Consider the following 20810-nt stretch of genomic DNA (forward strand, 5'->3'; position numbering starts at 1 on the left):
CTAATATCAGTCATGGCTTAAACATCCCCTCCCGGGTACACACTTGCCCAGAGGAGTGGTAATTTCAATACACAACTGGATAATTATATGGGACTGCTTCGAAAGGCAAGTAAAGTTTGGTAGGATTATTTAGTACCAACAGAGCATATAAATCTTTCCAGTAACCACCCGTAATTTTAATTACAGCGAAGCAAGTTTTATAGGGAGAGCATTTTGTTAGAACAAATGATTTATTTGGGGGGAAAAAAAAATGACAAGCTCTTCGGTTCACAAGGTCTTCTGTACATATGAAATGGAAGGAACAAATTTCAAGCTTTAGTTTCTATTTAATTCAAATTAGTGGTTGGTTAGACCAGACACAATATTTATTTCATTTCCAAATAACAAATATTGTGAGAGGACCTATTTAGTCAGGAGTAAGCAGGCATTTCCTAGTCTTGGTTAGATGCTTTTAAAATGTCTCTATAAACTGCAGGAAGAGTGAGGGCTTCATTTTCCTGCTAATGTTGTGTTTTCAGCCTAGGCAAGATAAGAAATACTCTTTATTCTTGCCCAAACTACTCATGCAACAAAACTCTTATCTTAAAAAGACATTGACAGGAACAGTTAACACACTGTATAATTAAAGCAATAAATTAATTACCAGGCTTCCCTGGTGACTATTAAACACTTGAGGCAAAAGAGCTGTCTTTTGCTCCTTGTTGAAGGATTATTACTCTTTAGTTTGAACATTAGCTTGAACAATCTAGGTTACTTTCTCTGGTGCAAATGCGTAGCCACAAACCCCTCCGTGTTTGCAGACATGTAAAAGTTGTCAAGGCAGCTTGGCTAACGTGTATGGGACTTGAGAGTTGGGATGTCCCATACCACATTCCTCCAGTTTTGGGGTGATTTTGGTGGTTTCAACAAGGGATGGACACGGACAGCTGCTGCAGAAGGATTTTAAGTGTAGGAAAATGCCTGTAAGCCGCTGTCCGGGGTCGGTCCAGGGAAAATGTCACTGGTGAAAACCCAGGCGTGTGGCATGCTGGGATGCACGGGGTATTTGGCATCTCTCCTCTCCTTGGTCCTGTTGACTCACGCCAGGCAGCAGACACAGGTTTTATTGAGCTGATCAGCCAAAATGTCATCGGACGTTCTTATCTAACGTTAAATCTTTGTTGAAATACCTTCTTCTGGGGTTATGGATGGAAACCATTTCAAAAGCCATCAGTAAAAGGCTGTTTATGCACGGGGAGCTTTGCTTAAAGGAACTTTGAATCTCCATTACAATTTATAAATCTTTACTTTAAAGCTTCCTGAATGTTTTCCATGGAAGCTGGCTTCAGATGAGCTCCTTGGGGAGCAGAGAGTCAGACGTGCAGGTAAAAGCAGCGGGCAGAGGCGGGCAGTGCCGTGTTGGGAGGACGCATGGCAGAGGGTCACATGGAAGAGCCAGAAGAAACATGAGTCAGGGCAAACCGGTTCCCAATGAGGGATGTGTCACGCCTTATTGATCAGCAATCTTCCCACTAAGGAAATTCCTGGCTAGGCTGGAGCTGAGGCACAACATCACGCTAATTGAGACCTGGGACAGGATCGCTGAAGCTCGCAGGTCTCTGCAGTCACACCCATGAAAGAGCCATCATGCACAGAGGAAAAAGTGAGGCAGCTGAATTACTGGTTATATTTTCAGTAGAGCCTCTTTCACAGGTATATAAAAAGTGTCTTTCCGTTGTATTCAACAGGCTTTGGGTCAGACCCCCAAATTTGCAAAAAAACTTAATGTTTTACTCATCAAAACACAAAACTGAAGTTTTGAGGGAAAACCTATAGCGACATATTAACTGTTCCATTCTCTTTTTCATGGGTTTGTGGATATAACTGTGGTTTTATGTAGGTAAAAATTAGCTGTTTGAATAATAACATGAAATGGTCACCTAATTGAACAAGCTCTAGGAGCCGAGTTTCCATTCATACGCTGAGCTCGCTGCGGAGCCTATAAAAACCTACGTGCGGCGTAATAGCTGGATGAAAACAGGATGCTGCGGCAAGGAGGGACGATGGTCCCAGGGCAAGACTGAATTGCTGACCTAAATTACCCAGGTTTGTTACCCTCCACTGCCGCGTGGGAGTTACACCGGTTAAGGACTCAGGTTAGTCGCAGAGTCCAAATTCTCTAGCAACCACTAATTGGGAGACCCAGCCCGTCTCTTGTGCCGGGGCAGGAACACACATCACCCAGACAAATATTGCTGGGCCGGAGCGCGGGGCTGATGCAGAAGTTTAGGATGAGTCTCCTGGAGCCTGTTTTTGTGTGGTGGATCTGGAGAGCGCAGCAGGACACCTCCACTGGGAACGCTGACGGGGCCTACACAGGCACCTGGGGGGGGGTTTAGCTCGTTCAATCCCTCCTAAATCACCCCAAAGGGCCTTCCCCATCGGAGGAGGGATCCCCACATCGCCCTATGTCAATGCTCTGCTGTCACCATCACGCTGCAAAGTGCTAAATCTCAAACCCTCAGAGATTTCCCATGGCAAAATTCTATATGCGGCTTCCCAGATATATCAAGTTGCATTTTGCCTTATTCCTTAAGCAATAAATGCAAATGAAATTATCACCCTGGATTCAGCCTTCCTGGGCTGCAGAGAACAGCTGGAGCCTGCTGAGAAGGTTGTTAGTCCCAGGAATGTGCTCAAGATTAACCATCAGTGGTGAGCTATTTAAGTGGGTCTGATAACAAGAAAAACCACCTCTTGGGCCCCCCATTTTCCAGATTTAAGAGCTTCTATTGGTAAGGAAGAAACAGCCCGGGAGGCTGGAGCTGGAGGGAGGGCAGGAGCGTAGGGAAGGCGGGGACCTGTGCGGTGCCTGGCAGCACTCGCTCTTCGCTCCCCAGGAGCCGACCTTGGAGCTGACCTTGGAGCTGGGCGCTGCCTCTCCTGTGTTTGCTCCCCAGCTGGGAACCGGCCCAACTTTGCCCTCAGGCAGAATGAAAAAAGAGCAGCTTTTTTTTTTCCCCCCCATTTCTAGTTAAAAAAATCCTCTCACACCCCAACAGAAACCTGTTGTTCAGACAAGGGGCTCACACAGGGTAACCGGGACCATCACAACGGCCTCGCTCAGAAATGGGGTGAGGTGTGTGCATGGCAGGAAGGTTCAGCTCTTGTGGCCCCCGGCCACGCAGGCACATACGGGGAGGGACGTATGGCAGGGGACGTATGGTGGGGCACGTATGGGTGTGCAACACCTGGACCTCCCCTGCCTGTCCTGGCCAAAAGCACCCTCAGATTCAAAACGTTGCTGGAAAAAGAAAACAGAGTGCAACCTGATATATTTATGGGTGTGATGTGATAGGGAAGGATATAGATCTTAGGGGACTGGACTTGCTGATCAAGACTTTCTTGTTTGTAAAAGAGTTTATTGCACACTTTTATCTCCTCATTCTCCATTTTACCTTCTCCCCCTTTAGCCTGTTTCCCAGTATGTTTGTGGCTTTCCCAGCTGTATTTCCATCAATATTTTTCTTTAAAGCACTGTTCTTCAAGATGTTTCTTTCCTTTGAGGTATCTGCTTTTCTGTGCCTCGCTTTTATCTGTATTTACCATATTTTCTCGCCTTCTTCCTTCTAGTTTTCTTCTGCCTCATTAATACTAAGAGGTAGCATTAATCACCCCAGCTGGATGGGACATCTCTAAATACCTCCTTTTTCCTCATCCATTTTTACCCATGTAGAAAAAGAGGAATTTGATGAGGGAAAAGCCAGTTCCAGGCACCTCTTGCTGTGTGCACTCGCAGTGACATGTGCACGTCTGGGGACATGGACTTGGCAGTGGTAGGTTCATGGTTGGAATCAATGACACCAGCTGCTCCTCGTAAGACTTGTTCTCTAGACCCTTCACCAGCTTTGTTGCTCTTTTCTGTTGGGCTTTACTAAGATCGAATGGGGTTTTTTGTAATGGAGATACCTTTGGATTATTTTCTTACTTTTAAGAAGCTATGGTCAATTCATAAGACTGGACCAAGTGGAACCAAGAGTTGCCCCTGTGTGGAGGAGGACAAGAAGACATGAACCTCCAACCTAGAGCTCTGTATTTAGTTCCCAGGCCAAATTCTGCAAACATCAGCAAGCAACTTACTCTATAGGTCCCAGATTTTACTCCATAAAATGGAGATTTTTCATCTTTCCCCGTATTGTCTCCTGCTTAGTGTGGTCCCAAGCTTTTCAAAGAAGAGTGTTGGTCTCTTTTTGCAAGTAACAAGCGACAGGACAAGATGAAACGGCCTCAAGTTGCCCCAGGGGAGGTTTAGGTTGGATATTAGGAAAAATTCCTTCACTGAAAGGGTTATTAAGCACTGGAAGAGGTTGCCTGGGGCAGTGGTGGAGTCACCATCCCTGGAGGGATTTAAAGGACATGGAGATGTGGCCCTTGGGGACATGGTTTAGTGGTGGCCTTGGCAGTGCTGGGTTAACGGTTGGACTGGATGGTCTTAAAGGTCTTTTCCAACCTGAACAATTCAATGATTCTGTCATTCTGTGATTCTATGGTTTTATATATGAGTCTATGATTCTGTATATGATTCTATCATCTTCTCCAACCTCGATCCCATGATTGTGTGTCCCACTCAGCTCGGATGTGTCCTGGGGGCATCTGGTTGAGGTTGGCTCCCTGCCGCGGTGACCCGGCCCCCTCCCCACCGCACAGGGGCTGCACCCCACGGGTAGGGAGAAGGACCAAAACCCCCCTTAACCCTTCTCACAGGGCTTGGGGTGGGGCCACCAACGAGGGCGGGGCATAGTGGGGCGGGGCAGGGCGTGGCCACCAAGGCCCAGCAAGCCGACAAGCAGCGGTGAGCTGGGCTCCGGGCTGGGGGGGCGCTGCCCAGGAGCCGTGCCGGCAGGTAGCATGTCCTCCCCCTCCAAAGGTGAGTCTTGGCTGCGGGGGCACCCATTCTTCCCCCACGACACCCAAAGGGCCCCTTTCCCCCTTCAGTAGCACCCAAAGGGTCTCTTCCCCCACCCCCGGTGGCACCCAAAGCCCCAACCCCCCTCCTCTGTGCCCGGGGCTGTCAGGGGACGAGCCCCACGCCCAGATTTGTGGTTGAGCCGCTGGGTCTCACAGCCCCTTGCTCACCATGACCATAAAGTGCTTTTTCAGCATTTCCCCCAAATTCTTGCACCCCACAAAACCAAACCCTGGCAGATCCTTGTCCCCCGGAGGTACCTTTCCCGCCTACCACCACACGCTTTTAATCAAGCAGAATCTCGCTACCCTTTTCTTTTTTTTATTTCCCTCTATCCCTTTGTTAACGAGTCCATGTAAAGCCAGAAGTGAATTATTCCTCCCGGCTCGTGCGTAGCTGATGCCGTCTGGATGAGCGAACGTCTCGTGGCCAAAAGTCTGTGGGTTGTTTGCAACCGACTCCTTGCGCTGAAGTGTGTGTTGTGCTGTTAGTCACCGGTTATCTGATCCTCTCCCTCGCCCTCGTTGTCTGCAGAAGCGCTTTCGTGCGGCGGGAGAATATAAAAAAGGTGTATTTGCCTGAGGAGAGACGGGCGTGTTTACGTGTACGCTCATGTATTCGTAAAAACTCTTTCTCAAAGACTTGTGGGAGCAGCGGTAACAAGTAACTGCTTTTTTGTGGACATGCCCAGGCACCAGGTATTAAAAAGTGAATGAATATTGTATAAACTCCTGTTCAGCGGTGGAAGGGGGGTGGTATTTATTTACCTGGTTGTGCCTGGGGCGTGCACAGGCAAAAAAAAAAAAAGCAGAAACCTTGCGTTTGAGTTCCAGTGCTCAGCATGGAATTACTTTATCTGACCGTTCCCGATAATCGTGAGTAATTTGGGATGTTCCTTATATAAGCAAGGGTGGTGCTTTCCTGCTTGGTGTGGCCTGGTTTCTCGCTCGCCTGAGCTTTAGAGCAAGCGACCCATCTCGAGCGAAAGCACGGAGACGTGCTTTTCTAGTCTTAAAAATGTAATTTGAACAGTGCTGCGTTTGTTGCACCTGTGCTGGCGAGCTCAGGCCAGGCAAAGAAAATCTCACCTGCGTGTTGGGTCGCCGAGAGGTGAGTGTTTATAAAGGGTGGTGAATAACAGACGAACTCGGCACTTCTTTTTACGCTTCGTTCTGAAGTGGAGAGAGCAGCCGCGGTTCTTCCCCCATCGTTGTTCTTTCATGGGGTGTTTTGGGGGGCACCCGTTGAGCTGAGCATCCTCACATGTCTGGCCCCACAGTGCTTCCCCCATCGCTGGGGTTTTGGGGGGCACCCTCTGAGCATCCCCACATGTCTGGCCCCATGGTTCTTCCCCCATCGCTGGGGTTTTGGGGGGCACCCTCTGAGCATCCCCACATGTCTGGCCCCATGGTTCTTCCCCCATCGCTGGGGTTTTGGGGGGCACCCTCTGAGCATCCCCACACAGCTGGGTAGGGAGACAGGGCAGTGTTGGGGTGCTGATCTCTGGGGTGCGGAGCTCCAGGGTGCCACAGGCAGCTTTGGTACGATGGTTCTGCTGCCACCCCGCTACCAGTATCCCTGTGGGCTACTGCTCTGCTGCTGGTGGTTGCCCAGCTGGGCACGGAGGATCCTCCCAGGGACTTGTGCCTCCCAGCGCAGGGCCAGCAGCTCAAGTCAGAGAGTTGTGCTTGTTATCACTCGCTCCTCCTGGCTCAACTGGTTTAGAGCTGAAAAAATATTTCCATTCCAGGATTTATCCCCTGGGGGCGAGCGGAGGTTTCAGCCTGAATTAGTGCAGGCTGAAGGGAGAATTGATCCTGCCCGGCCTTTGTGCGGGTGACTCAGGAGCTGCTGGATTGCAGGCAGGAGGGAAAACAGCAGCCAGCAAGACAGAACAAACTTTGCTTAACCCCTTGTAGCATCGGTGGGAACCGTCCCCTGTCCCCAAGAAAAACCTCTATCGTGCCGTGGCTGGGATTTCGGCTTTATCCCCCAGCCTGGATAAACTGTGGAATCAGGGGATGATATTTGAGTGAGTGATTGGTTTGTTCTTTATTTTTTTTGCTTGAGGTCAAAGCCCTCAAAGGTCGTGTCTGGATATCCAGCTCCTCTTTGCTGTGCGGGTGGAAGTTATGGTAGGAGAGTAGCTTTTTTTTTCCTCCTCTCTCTCGTGTCCAGAACAGACCAGCTTGGTGATGGCCGGGGATGCAGCATCTGCTGATGCCTTTTACAAGGTAGAGAAGAGTAAAAAGGAGTGAAAAGAAGTAACAGAAGAAGAGTAAAAATAGTAGAAAGAGTAAAAAGGGTAAATAGGGTAAAAAGGGTAAAAGTAACAAGTAAAAGAAGAATAAAAAAAGAGTAAGAAGAGTAAAAAGAATAAAAAGGGTAAAAAGGGTAAAAGTAACAAGTAAAAGAAGAATAAAAAAAGAGTAAGAAGAGTAAAAAGAATAAAAAGGGTAAAAAGGGTAAAAGTAACAAGTAAAAGAAGAATAAAAAAGAGTAAGAAGAGTAAAAAGAATAAAAAGGGTAAAAAGGGTTAAAGTAACAAGTAAAAGAAGAATAAAAAAAGAGTAAGAAGAGTAAAAAGAATAAAAAGGGTAAAAAGGGTAAAAGTAACAAGTAAAAGAAGAATAAAAAAGAGTAAGAAGAGTAAAAAGAATAAAAAGAATAAAAGTATCAAGTAAAAGAGTAAAAGTAACAATTAAAAGAGGAGTAAAAAGGGTAAAAAGGGTAAAAGTAACAACTAAGAGAGGAGTAAAAAAAAGAGTAAAAAGAGTAAAAAGGGTAAAAGTATCAAGTAAAAGAAGAGTAAAAAAAGAGTAAAAAGAGTAAAAGTAACAAGTTAAAGAAGAGTAAAAAGTAATAAGAGTTTTTATTTTATTGCTTTTTGAATTTGTAAATCCCCTAAGAATTGGAGTTCTGAGCGAGCCGTAGCTCTGGGGCACTTAGAGCTCACGTGTTCGATTTCTTTACCCTTTTTTAGAGTTAATTTTGAATTTAGCCCTGACTTCTCTGCCTGGGACACAGGGTGATGGTACGTGGTGACGTCGCTGGTGTGGGTGAGCCGCCGCGGCCCCCCCGGGGCAGTTCTGCAAACCAGCTCCGCCGGGCTCTCTGGGAATGGCATTCCTCCTCCATCGCAGCAATAAATGTTTCAAGTTGTCTAATTATATTTTATTAGAAAACGAGCTCGTTCAGAAATGTGCTAACCTGAGCGATCTTCCTGGGGGTGCTGCAATACCTCGGGATGACTCAACAGACACAAGGGGTGCAGACAGGCCTGTTGTTCCTCAGCTAAACTGCAGGAACCCCAGAACCTTGAATTTAAGTGTTTGAAATGCATTTTTAAATGAAATATTATTGTAAATCAGCTGGAAGCTTTGCAAGGCTTTTTGTTTCCTCCACTGCAAGCACATCCAGGCCCTCTGTGCTGGCTGAGTGGCTTTATTACTCCTCTGTGATAACCTTAATTGGTTCCAGACCCTTCCAATGTGCTCGTTAAAAATCAGCTTGTCCTGGGAGCTCGCTGGCTACCTGGGAACGAGCTCAAAATGGGCAACTTGAGATCCAGCCGTTTGCTTCAGAGCGATGGAGCTGACACTGGATGTCACCATTGCACAGCACAAACCCAGCTGAGGGTGCTTGGGACTTTATTCTCTCTGAGAAAAAGCCTTATCTCTTCTCTCCCATCTCCTCCCCCCAGGTAATTTGTTGGGTTTTTCTCTTTTTTTTTTTTTTTTTTTCCCTGAGAGTTATGATACCATTCAAGCTTTGTGCTGCTGCTTACAGCTAAGCAGGATGGGGGTAATCCTCCTGAACCAGATTAAAATCAGTTCTGTGCTGGCATAGTGGTTGGGAACACAGAGCTGAGTGTGGACTGAATTTGAGCCAGCAGTGTGCCCAGGTGGCCAAGAAGGCCAATAGCATCCTGGCTTGTATCAGCACTAGTGTGGCCAGCAGGGACAGGGAAGGGATCTTACCCCTGGACCCGGCACTGGTGAGGCCGCCCCTCGATGAGTGGGTTCAGTTTTGGGCCCCTCACTCCAAAAAGGCCATTGAATGACTCGAGCGTGTCCAGAGAAGGGCAACGGAGCTGGTGCAGGGTCTGGAGCACAGGTGTGATGGGGAGCGGCTGAGGGAACTGGGGGGGTTTAGTGTGGAGAAGAGGAGGCTGAGGGGAGACCTCATGGCCCTCTCCAACTCCCTGAAAGGAGGGTGCAGAGAGGGGGGATGAGTCTCTTGACCCAGGGAACCAGTGCCAGGCCAAGAGGGAATGGCCTCAAGCTGCGCCAGGGCAGGGTCAGACTGGCTCTTAGGAAGGATTTCTTTGCAGAAGGGGTTGTTGGGCGTTGGAATGGGCTGCCCAGGGCAGGGGGGGAGTCCCCATCCCTGGAGGGGTTGAAGAGTCGGGTTGACCCAGCGCTGAGGGATCTGGTGGAGTTGGGAATGGTCAGTGTGAGGTTCATGGTTGGACTGGAGGAGCTTCAAGGGCTTTTCCAACCCAGATGATTCTGTGAATTCCCTGACAGCAGTGGGATTACTGTGCGCAGGATAATCGGGTTTGCTTTATAAACTTGGAAAGTTTTGTTTTGCCCTTAGTTAAACTGCACCCATCTGTGTGTTATTCCCTTATTTTCTGCCTGGGATCTCTGGCCGCATGTTTTCTGGAATAATATGGGATTGGGATGTAGGTTGCCAGTAAAAAGTCATTAAAATCTTCAGTGATAATAATGTGTGACTATATCTGTCTTCCCATCCATTAAAAAAACAAATAATCAGCTGTCTGCCTTTTTTTTTTTTTTTTTTTTAAAGTGGTCCTTATTGTTTGGTGCTTTAAGCTTGCAATGCCTGCTTGGCTCCAGCATGTCCCTGAGCTTGAAACGGAATGAAATGGGATGGAATAATGGAATTATTCTCTGTCCTTGCGTAACAGAACAAGCCGCTCTCTTCTCTCACTCGTACAGAACAGAGAAACACACGTATAGTGATGACTACCCTGCTCCTCACTGAGCAAATAACACGAGAGGACCACGGCTCGGAGGGAAACTACGTCCTTTATGGGTCCTCCCGTTCCCAAATTACCGAGGAAGCTGAATATGTGAAAAAGGTATTTCTGAAGTTGTCGCTGTTCTGTTCCTTTCTTTGCTTCGGCAGGAAACAGGGTGAGCAAAACTAGGAACTGCTGAAAGAGAAAACTCTGACCTGCGTGGCAACACGCACCTTTAGGTTTACACATTGGTTCTAGAGGTGCTAGTTACTCCGCAGTAGTGACTTAATTTAGCATAGCCTGTCTTAGGTTGGGTTAAACGTCTTTAAAGCTGGTGAGGTTTTTCTTTTTTTTGTTTCTAAACTTCCGAATTAAGTCAAAAGAAAAAAGATTTTTCTGGTTTTTTTGTTTCTAAACTTCTGAGTTAAGTCAAAAGAAAAAAGATTTTTCTTTCTTTTTGTTTCTAAACTTCCAAGTTAAGTCAAAAGAAAAAAGATTTTTCTTTCTTTTTGTTTCTAAACTTCCGAGTTAAGTCAAAAGAAAAAAGATTTTTCTTTTTTTTGTTTCTAAACTTCCGAGTTAAGTCAAAAGAAAAAAGATTTTTCTTTTTTTTGTTTCTAAACTTCCGAGTTAAGTCAAAAGAAAAAAGATTTTTCCAGCTCTTTTTCTTCCTAAACTTCCAAGTTAAGTCAAAAGACAAAAGATTTCTTCATCCTCTCCATAACTACCTTTATGAAGGTGCAGGGCAAATGCTGTAACTTTGAATCTGAAAATTTTGTGATGAATTCTTATGCATCTCATAATATAAAATCATTTCCATGAAGCGATTACTGCGAAAAAAAAATATATATATTCTCTGGTGGTGACACCAACTCATAAAGGGGCATATGAAGCAGCGCCCTGCTTGATGCTGACACCACCATGAGTGGGTAGGACGTGATTTTTTTTTTTTTTTTTTTTTTTTTTTTCCCCCAGAAGAGATCCTGGGAACAGCAAGACTCAGCTGATAGTAGAGCTGATATCTTGCTTCTTAGCTCCAAGCAGCAGAGCACGGTGATGATCACACGCAAAAGCAGTTTCTCTGCATCCCAGCTGAGCCCAGGAGAGCACTGTGGGATGCGGGAGGGGGAGGATCAGTGGGCTGAAACATGGCTAATTAAGAAATAATTGATCGCCAAAAGTTCTTTTTAAAAAATGCTTATTCCTTTCTCTGTTCAGGTAAGGAATGAACTTGAAGAAAAGCCTCTGTAGTGAAAAGAAACTGATTTATGGTTTGAACCCTTTAAAAAGTACAGGCTGCCCTTTGTTCGTGGTAGTTTATTTTGAACAAATGAACTTGGTGTAACATAAGAAAGGCCGTAGAAATGCCGGCGTGTTCTGGCATAAATCTGAGCGCTTGCAGGTCGTGTTGCTTGAGTCAAAACAGGAGGCAAGCACTGAGCATTTGTGAACACCTGTAGGGGGAAAAAAAAACTCGGTTTAAGCAACTTAAAACCACTGTAAGCAAGTGGTTTGGAGCGCAGAGGCAGCGCTAGGAAGCAAACAGATTTGGAAATGTTGTGTCCAAATGATTAAAATCTGGAGGAAGACGTAGTTTAAGGGGAAGCGTTGGCCAACAATTACCTGCGTTTACGCAGCCTCACCTACAATATGCCGCAATATTGTAAAACTGTAATTTTATGCAGGTGCAATAACGCTGTAGAGAGTGGCAGAGAGCTCTTTATCAGGACCGACAGGCAAATGCTTTCCAGTGTGAAGCCCCGGAGAGCTGTGCAAGCGGAACATTTTAATTTCAGTTCCTCAGTGGAGGAGCTGTGCTGGCAGCCACCCCGCAAGCTGCTTGGCCCCGGCTCTTCGGAGAGCTGCCTCCCTGCCTGAGCCAGGGAGGGGTGTCCAGAAGCAGCCACGTCTTCTCGAGTCAGACGGATTTGCTCAAGCTGCTTTTCTATTATTTTAAGAATAATTTCCATGTGTGTTTCCTTCAGCAGGTTCCTCAAGTCTTGGGCAATAAAGCGGAGTCAAAGAGCGGCTGGAGCTGGGGCTGCAGTCCTGTGGCGACGACGATGAAGGAAACAGAAGAGCAGCTGCTGGTGGTGAGCAGGGAGAACCAAGTGCTGAAGCTCAAGGTGTGTTTGGGTTGGTTTTTAAGGTTTCAGATGATGGCGTGTGCCTTGCAGCCCAGTTAGAGCTGGGTCCTGGCTGCTGCAGCATGGTGCCCGTGCCGGAGCACACGCTGCTTTCCCGGCTGCTGCAAACTTTGATTCTAACAGACAAAGAAATTCATCTCCAAACCTGCTTCTGGGGGCACATCCCACTTGTGGCTAGTGAGACAGCAGAGTTGGCTCTGTTGTTAGTTGACAGCAGGTGTATTTACAAGTATTTTACGGTTTGGGGGCCACTCTTGTTTAACATCTTTATTGATGATCTAGACAAGGGGATCGAGTGCACCCTCAGTCAGTTTGCAGATGACACCAAGTTGGGTGGGAGTGTTGATCTGCTCGAGGGTAGGGAGGCTCTGCAGAGAGACCTGGCCAGGCTGGAGCGATGGGCTGAGGCCAACTGGAGGAGTTTCACTAAGGCCAAATGCCGGGTGCTGCCCTTGGGCCACAAAACCCCCAGCAGCGCTACAGGCTTGGGGAGGAGTGGCTGGAGAGCTGCCAGTCAGAGAGGGACCTGGGGGAGGATTGATAATGAGCCAGCAGTGTGCCCAGGTGGCCAAGAAGGCCAATGGCATCCTGGCCTGTATCAGCAATAGCGTGGCCAGCAGGGACAGGGAAGGGATCTTACCCCTGGACTTGGCACTGGTGAGGCTGCCCCTCGATGAGTGGGTTCAGTTTTGGGCCCCTCACTCCAAAAAGGCCATTGAATGACTCGAGCGTGTCCAGAGAAGGGCAACGGAGCTGGTGCAGGGTCTGGAGCACAGGTGTGATGGGGAGCGGCTGAGGGAACTGGGGGGGTTTAGTCTGGAGAAGAGGAGGCTGAGGGGAGACCTCATCACCCTCTACAGCTACCTGAAAGGAGGTTGCAGAGAACTGGGGATGAGCCTCTTTAACCAAGTAACAAGCGATAGGACAAGAGGGAATGGCCTCAAGCTGTGCCAGGGAAGGTTTAGACTAGATGTCAGGAAGTATTTCTTTACAGAACGGGTTATTAGGCAGTGGAATGGGCTGCCCAGGGAGGTGGTGGAGTCCCCATCCCTGGAGGTGTTTAAGACTCGGGTCAACATAGCGCTGAGAGATATGGTGTAGATGGGAACTGTCAGTGCTAGGTTAATGGTTGGACTAGATGATCTTCAAGGTCCTTTCCAACCTAGCTGATTCTGTGATTCTGTGAAGTGATTGGAAGTGCATCTCCCCTTTTAAACCATCATCCTTTTGTTTGTCATGGGGGGATTACTCAATACTGAATAAATCTGGATTTATTTGGGAAATCAAATGCCTGTCACATCCCGCCCACAGGTGTTTAGGATTCCCTTTTATTTTTTATTTGTTTCTGATAAGGGTAAATACTGAAATTTGATCTTGTATAGAGGGTTTGTTTTTCAGCATGTGGTTATACCATCACTTTTTTTAAAGCACTATATACATGTATCACTCTTTCTAGCTGGAAGCCACGAGAGAAGCAGGTGTACAGGCTCTCAGATCTGCCTCCCAGAAACTCTATGAGAATTACCAAACCCGGTCAGAAGAAATGAAAAAAAACCATGAGCGTGAGAAGCAGCAAATACAGGTACAAATCTCCCTCCGTCCTGTTCACTATCAAAATATTTATGTGTGCTGACTCTGTGCTGCAAACGTCGACTTAGGAGCTGCTGAGTCTCTTCTACTGGTGTGGGGGGGAAATTTAAATAGGAAAACTAAAAAGAAAAATGATTTTGTTTTTTTTATTCCTGATTCTTGAAATTGGGTTGGTAGAGTTGGCTCAAAATTCCATCTCTGTCACTCTGCTGCGTTCACCAGCTCCCAGCACGCCCACATTAATGCCCTTCTTGGTCCCAGGCCTACAATCTCCAAGAAGAAGAAAGGCTCCAGGAGAGCACAGAAAACATCAGCCACCTTGCTGAAGGCATCAGGGAAAAATGTACCCGCATCGCAGAGATGGAAAAGCGCGTCCAAAGGATGGAGGAGGTACGGCTGCCCGCTCCTCGTGTCTGTCTGTCCATCCTGGCACCGGGAGCGCTGGTGTTTGGGAAGAGGAATTAATCGCTTCGGGGGTTTGGGGCATGTTAGTGGTTTGAACTGGGACTAAAAAGGTTCCTGCCATGTTACACCAAATGGAGAACATTTAGCTGTAAGTATAAATCATGCAATTTGAGCTCCCTCTTTCAGAATTTGCTTAAATGGTCTGGTGCAGGGTCTGGAGCACATGACTTATGGGGAGTAGCTGAGGGAACTGGGGGGGTTTAGTGTGGAGAAGAGGAGGCTGAGGGGAGACCTCATGGCCCTCTCCAACTCCCTGAAAGGAGGGTGCGGAGAGGGGGGATGAGTCTCTTGAGCCAAGGAACCAGCGCCAGGACAAGAGGGAATGGCCTCAAGCTGCGCCAGGGCAGGGTCAGACTGGCTCTTAGGAAGGATTTCTTTGCAGAAGGGGTTGTTGGGCGTTGGAATGGGCTGCCCAGGGCAGGGGGGGAGTCCCCATCCCTGGAGGGGTTGAAGAGTCGGGTTGACCCAGCGCTGAGGGATCTGGTGGAGTTGGGAACGGTCAGTGTGAGGTTCATGGCTGGACTGGAGAAGCTTCAAGGGCTTTTCCAACCCAGATGATTCTGTAAAAACTGTAGAGCATCAGGGAGAAGTCTTAATTTGTAGCTATTAATGATTTCTACTCCCGAGTAGTTGCTCTTTACCTTCCCCCCTCAGCATACTTCTGGCACTTGAAATGAAAATGTAGCCCTCCTAGCACTAAAACCCGCTCCTTTTAACCCTCAGGAAAATGCCACTGTAAGGAACAAAATCCTGGGCAGGCAAACAACTGCTGTGCCCAGAAACTTGCAGAAAATTTCTTCTCCTTTATTGTGAATTTTCTTTGGGGGTGTTATTTGCGTTGGAAGAAGCGATGGCAACGCGCATCGTTTTTGTGATGCATGCACTCAGTAGAAGGGGAAATACTCCCGCTAAAATGGAGTTTTCCCTCTCCTGGGCTTACTGTAAAGACAGGGTCAGTAAATGTATTTTCACCACCATCACATGCAGGTAATCTTTCTGATCTAAAGAGTGTTGTCATCAGTTTTGTTCAGATTTTCCCCCTGGTGGACGTAGCAGTAACGTGGTATCCCCTGGCCGCAGAGCAGGGACTCTCGCATAACCGGAGTTTGCTAATTAAGTAAAGGAAAGAACCACTATTTTAAGAGAGTTTGAACTTTTCTCATGGTAAATCAATGCAGTCAACCCCTCTGGCTTCAAGAGAGGCCAGACTGGTTTCTATCACCAGCTGATGCTGAAGAAGGCTGATGTAGGTGGTTATTAGTGAATTCTGCCTGTTCTCAGGCACTGAGCGGAACCGCTGAACACATAAACTTTTTCTGATCAAATGGCAGGAAGTGTAAAATAGTTTTTACAGAACTTGAATTGTTTCCTTAGGAAAAGAAAATTCTGATAGAGAAGAAAATGTCACTTGAAAAGATGCTTCAACAGATGACGTCAAGGAATGAAGACAGCAAACGGTGACTAAATGCATGTGATAAAGTGTTTTCTTTTCTTTCCGGGGGATTATGTAGGGTACCAGACAATGCCTTACTCAAGTTCCTTCTGGTAGTAAAATTATTCATGATGAAAGCAATTGGTTCAAATATTGATTTACATGACTGCTGGAAGAAGCCAAGACAGATGTTGGTGTCCTACAGCTCTCAGGTGTTGATTCTACTTGAATTCTTAGCACTTTTCCCTCCACCTTGCATGCACTAATTGCTTCCCTTTCCTAATTCTCACGTGGATGCACTAATTGTTTCCCTCTTCCGAACTCTATGGATGCACTAATTGCTTCCCTTTCCTAACTCTCACGTGGGGTCAACGTTGCTTTGGTGACATCGTGCATGTGGTCGGTAAGGAAATCGCCTTCATTATTTATGAATTTATTTATTACCAGCTAGTAAGCGTAGTCCTACTAGACAAAATATGTCTCAAACCATGGTTTTATTTGTTCTGCTCAGTAAAGAAGCTTTTATACGTCTAGTTCTGCATGAATTACAGCCACGTGTCCTCAGGACCATCCTTGCTAGCAACAAGCTCTTGAGCTGACCCTGGGGTGGGAGAGGGGCTGGGTGGGTCAGTGATCCCTGGGGATTGAACTGGGGGTGCTTCTGCTCTTGCCCGCAGGTGCCTGGATCTCCAGCAGCAGATTTCCACCCTGCAGGAGCAGATCAGCCATCTGCAACACGTGATCCGAGCCCAGCACCACGGCCTGCGCGGCGTGATACAGGAGGTCAGGTCTTTGGAGGTCGGGAGAAGAAATGGTGGGGGGAAGGAGAAATGGAGGGGGGGGGAAGAAATGGAATTAAAAATGGAAGAAGAAAGGGGAGCCACTGGGATGTGGGCTCCTGCCTTAAGTGCAGGTGCTGAGGGTGAGCAGCTTGCTCGTCGCGCTGCGCCCCTTTTTGCGCACCCCGTGGTCAGACATTCGTCCACTTATCAATATTAAGATGGAAATGGGGTGGTCATGGTGGAGTTGGTGCTTTCAAGCAGAACCCTGAGTCTTCCTAGAGTGTTCCCTGGGGGGGACCTGGCCCCCCACTCCCTGTCGTGCTCCTGAGGGGGACCTGCTTGTCCCAGGGATGCTCCCCCAGTGCTGGGTTCATGTGAAGCTGCTCCCATGAGCAAGGCCTGACACATCCTAGGAAGAGCTTCCCAAAGTCACGATACAGCGTGAGCTGTTTTACTGACCAACTGCTTTTCCCTTCTCCCATGCAGCTAAGGCGAGGCCCTGCACTAATTAGCTCTTGTAATCAGGTTTCTGTGCATCTGCCAACGAGGTAGACTTGTTATCCTACGGAAAACACGACACCGTGTGTTGAGAAATTGTTTTATAAATTGGTCAATCAATTAGTTTGAGTTTTTCTATGGGAAAAGACTAGGGACTTGAGCGGTCTGCAATTCCCCAGGTATGGTGAGATGTTGAACTCTGTGGTTTGGCTCAACACAGACATGTCTTTTGACGTATTGAGGTTTCAGATCTCTTACAAACTTGGTTTGCTAACTCTCAGGCGGAGGAACTCAACAATGAACTCAGAAGCCAAGATAAAAAAATAGAAAACCTGACAGAGAAGCTGATGGTCCTGGAAGCACAGGTAAAGTTGGAAAGTAAATAGATAAATTGAAGGGAAATAGCAAAAATAGTTTTCTATGGTCAAGACTCTTCACACTGCAGGGCTTGTGTCAGTATTACACTGCATCTTTCACTTGGTTTAAAAAAAAAACAACCTGCCCAAACCCCCCAAAAACCTTTCTGGAGGAGCAGCAGGTCATAGCTGGCATCCAGGCTTGTCTCCTACATTATGCTAAGAGGGGTTTATTTTCTTTTTTTTGCTTGCAGAATAAAGAACTGAAAGAAAAAGTGGAGTTCTGGTCTGGCCAGCCCAAGGCGAAAGTATCCAGAGCTGTCTGGACAGAGTAAGTACCGCAGGAGGTGGCACGGAATGGCTGAGCCCGGGGCTTTTGCAGGTCCCCTCCGGTGTCCCCACAGGGCTTTGAGTGAGCTGAGTCAGGCCTTGCTGAGAGCAACCAAACTTCATCCTGCAGAGATTAGATGATTCTGTGATTATCTTAAGGAGAAGAAAACCACAAGCTCTGCTACAAACATAGTAGCTAATGGTGGGATGGCTGTACCCCCAGTCCTGACTCCCCATCCAGCTCGGTGGGATGTGCCCAGCACGGCTTGTGATCCATTCAGAATTAAATGGGAGCCTCTCCTGGGGGGTACAGCCCTTTGCTGTAGTAGATCTGGACAAGTGTTTCTGCTCTTAGCAGAAGAGGTGCTTGAAGTCAGCTCCTCCATATGTGTGTGCCCAGGTGGCCAAGAAAGCCAACGGCATCCTGGCTTGGATTAGAAATAGTGTGACCAGCAGAAGCAGGGAGGTGATAGTCCCCCTGTGCTCTGCACTGGTGAGGCCACACCTGGAGTGTTGTGTCCAGTTTTGGGCACCTCAATACGAGAGAGATCTCGAGGGGCTGGAGCGAGTGCAGAGGAGGGCAACGAGGCTGGGGAAGGGCCTGGAGAATAAATCCTGTGAGGAGAGATTGAAGGAGCTGGGACTGTTCAGTGTGAGGAGGAGAAGGCTGAGGGGAGACCTCATCACTCTCTACAGCTCCCTGAAAGGACATTGTAGAGAGGTTGGTGCTGGTCTCTTCTCCCAGGTGATTAGTGACAGAACAAGAGGGAACGGCTTTAAACTGCAACAGGGGAGGTTCAGACTGGACATGAGGAAAAAATGTTTCCCAGAAAGAGTGGTCAGAGTGTGGAATAGGCTGCCCAGGGAGGGGGTGGAGTCCCCATCCCTGGGTGTGTTTAAGGGTCGTTTGGATGAGCTGTTGGGGGATGTGGTGTAGGGGAGAACTTTGTAGAGTCGGGCTGAGGGTTGGACTCGATGATCCCGAGGGGCTTTTCCAGCCTCAATGATTCTGTGATAACCAGGGCCATAGTTACAAATCTCTGACTTGTTTCATGGTTGTGGTGGGTTTAAACCTGGCTTAGGCAGGTGGGGGTGTCTGAGTGATCTCATGCTTCACTGTGCAGCACCCCACTCTATTTTGGAGCATCCCCTTACCTGCTGCTCACCAGGCTGAGGAAGCAAGAGAGCTAAAGGGACGACTGGACGTTTGTCTCCTGCCTTCGTCAGAGGGACTCTTCCTGCGTGTCGCAAACCTCTTAACTCCTACGGCCTCTTCATTCCAGCAAAGCGCCTCCAGCCTGGGCTGCCTCTCTGTGAAAGGGGGTACAGAAGCTGTGCCGCAGAGCTGAGCTTAAAAGAAGAAACCTGGAAACAAGGCGAGAGCTGACGGGGATGAGCTCACGAAGGAGCAAAGCCAGCCCCAGCCATGCCGGGGGGGGGGTGTTGCACCCCCAGACCAGCTCTGGCCCTGCCCCGTGCAGGCAGCAGCAGGCACCTGCCTGCACAAAGGGGCTCCTACCTCCCCAGAGACTCGGTTTAAGCACAGCTTTCATTTAGGTAAGATTATAAAATAAACCTTTGGCTACCTGGAGGTTGTTACAGTCGCCGCTTTCCTGCTTGCTGGTGAGGATGGAGGTGGAGCAGTGGCCCTGCCCTGCCAGGGGGGCTCTGCTCTCCCCCCGTCTTCAGCACAGCGTGTTCTGGCCTAAAAAGTCTCTTACTTTCCTGAAAACTTCCCACAGCAAATGGTAAGTTTTCTGCCCACGAGGGTGAAGTTCCTCCCTGAGCCTTTCCTGAAAGCCCTTTTGGAGGGTAAAGCAGCTGCTGGAGGGGGGAGAGCTGGTTTTTTTTATCCTCCCTAAAGTAGGAGCAATCCTTTATTTGAGAGATGGGGCACGATTTGGGAGCTAAACCGTGTCCCCAGGGGAGTGACGGTGGATTTGCACTCTGGATTGTGGGACAGAAGGAATCTGAGAACGGCCACGTCCCGGGTCTGTCCTCTAACCCCTGTGTGCAGAGAGCAGCACTTGAGGGGGGGAAAAAAGAAATCAATTAAACATGTTGATCCTTAAATTAAAGCTATGAAGTTTCAGTTTGTTCTTTTTCTTGCCTAACTTTAGGTACATTACACAGCCACAGTGTCAGGCCGGGATTAACCGGGTTCAGGTGCAGATAAAAACCTGGCAAACTGCTGAATGTTGGGTGATTACCCCTGCGTAGTCAGCACTGAGAAAGGGGTGAGTTTTGTAAAAAGTGCCGTTTTCCTGTCAGGTGAGGGCCGGGAGCTGCTGCTCAGTCCTTCTCCCATCCCTCTACCTTGGGAGAAACGGAGCCGAGGGATTGCTAACGCTGCGGCGCGAGGCTGCACCTCTTTGGGAGACAGCGGCTTGAAAAATGGCCTTTTATTCTGAAAAGAACAGTGCAGAAACGGAGTCACAGGATACATTCCTCAGCGGTATTACACAAACCCAGTCAGCGGTGAGTCGGTTGACGGTACGTTTTGAAGCCACGGGTACTTTGGTACAACAGAGTGACACGAACAGCGGTAAGCAAGCGCCACGGTCCGATCAAGGGGCGTCTAATAATCAAAAATCGATAGTTTCAACCACACTCATAGCACTAGGCCTAGCACAGATCTGTTGGAGACAAACATAAAACATGCTTACAGTAGCAGAACAGAAGGCAACACTTAAAAGGTAATTGGTACAGGATGCTTAGTGTTTATCCAGAAGGTGAAAGATACCTTAACAAAACCAAAGAAGAACCATTTAACTTCCATAAGTTGAGTAAAATACAACAGGTTTCTTCTAATATACACTTTGTCCATGAAGCCCTATTGCACGATGAGGATGGACAACTTTAGGCTCTATTTTCTAAAGTTGTTTGAACTAGGTAACTGTATGGAACAAAAGCACATCGCAAAGAATCATTTCCTCTGTTGCCTTTAACTGCTTTAGATAGAAATAATAACAATAAATTAGAAACAGATCTGCCCAGCATCAGTCCCAAGTCAACAGCATCCTCTGGGGGAAAAAAAAAAAAAACAACACAACAAAAAACTTATCCTATATGGGGGGGAATTTATGTTTAAAGTAGAATTATTAGACAGGAAAGAAGCTGTGAAAATTTGGGTTTCTCTTTAAAGGTGCCTCAAGCCAGGTGTCCTAGCAGTCAGGTAAAAAATGATTCATTTTTACAGCTTCACATCAGTTCCAACAGGGTGTTTTGGTTTTTTTTTTTTTTCCCTTTTCTTTGTAAGATCAGAGCACGGTCTGAAA

At 47.6% G+C, this 20810-nt stretch overlaps 1 protein-coding gene across 1 annotated transcript; it reads left to right on the forward strand.

Annotated features, from left to right (window-relative positions):
* The first annotated feature begins 5918 nt into the window (after positions 1-5918).
* On the forward strand, positions 5919-19285 carry LOC141917712 (coiled-coil domain-containing protein 68-like). The gene is made up of 10 exons (XM_074811108.1): positions 5919-6055; positions 9910-10052; positions 11921-12058; positions 13536-13661; positions 13931-14059; positions 15509-15591; positions 16244-16349; positions 17128-17211; positions 17457-17533; positions 18657-19285. The coding sequence occupies exons 2-10, from the start codon at positions 9933-9935 to the stop codon at positions 18721-18723; spliced, it is 930 nt and encodes a 309-aa protein (XP_074667209.1). The 5' UTR covers positions 5919-6055; positions 9910-9932; the 3' UTR covers positions 18724-19285.
* Positions 19286-20810: the final 1525 nt, after the last annotated feature.

The sequence above is a fragment of the Strix aluco genome, chromosome W (genome assembly GCF_031877795.1).
Source record: "Strix aluco isolate bStrAlu1 chromosome W, bStrAlu1.hap1, whole genome shotgun sequence".
NCBI lineage: Eukaryota > Metazoa > Chordata > Aves > Strigiformes > Strigidae > Strix > Strix aluco.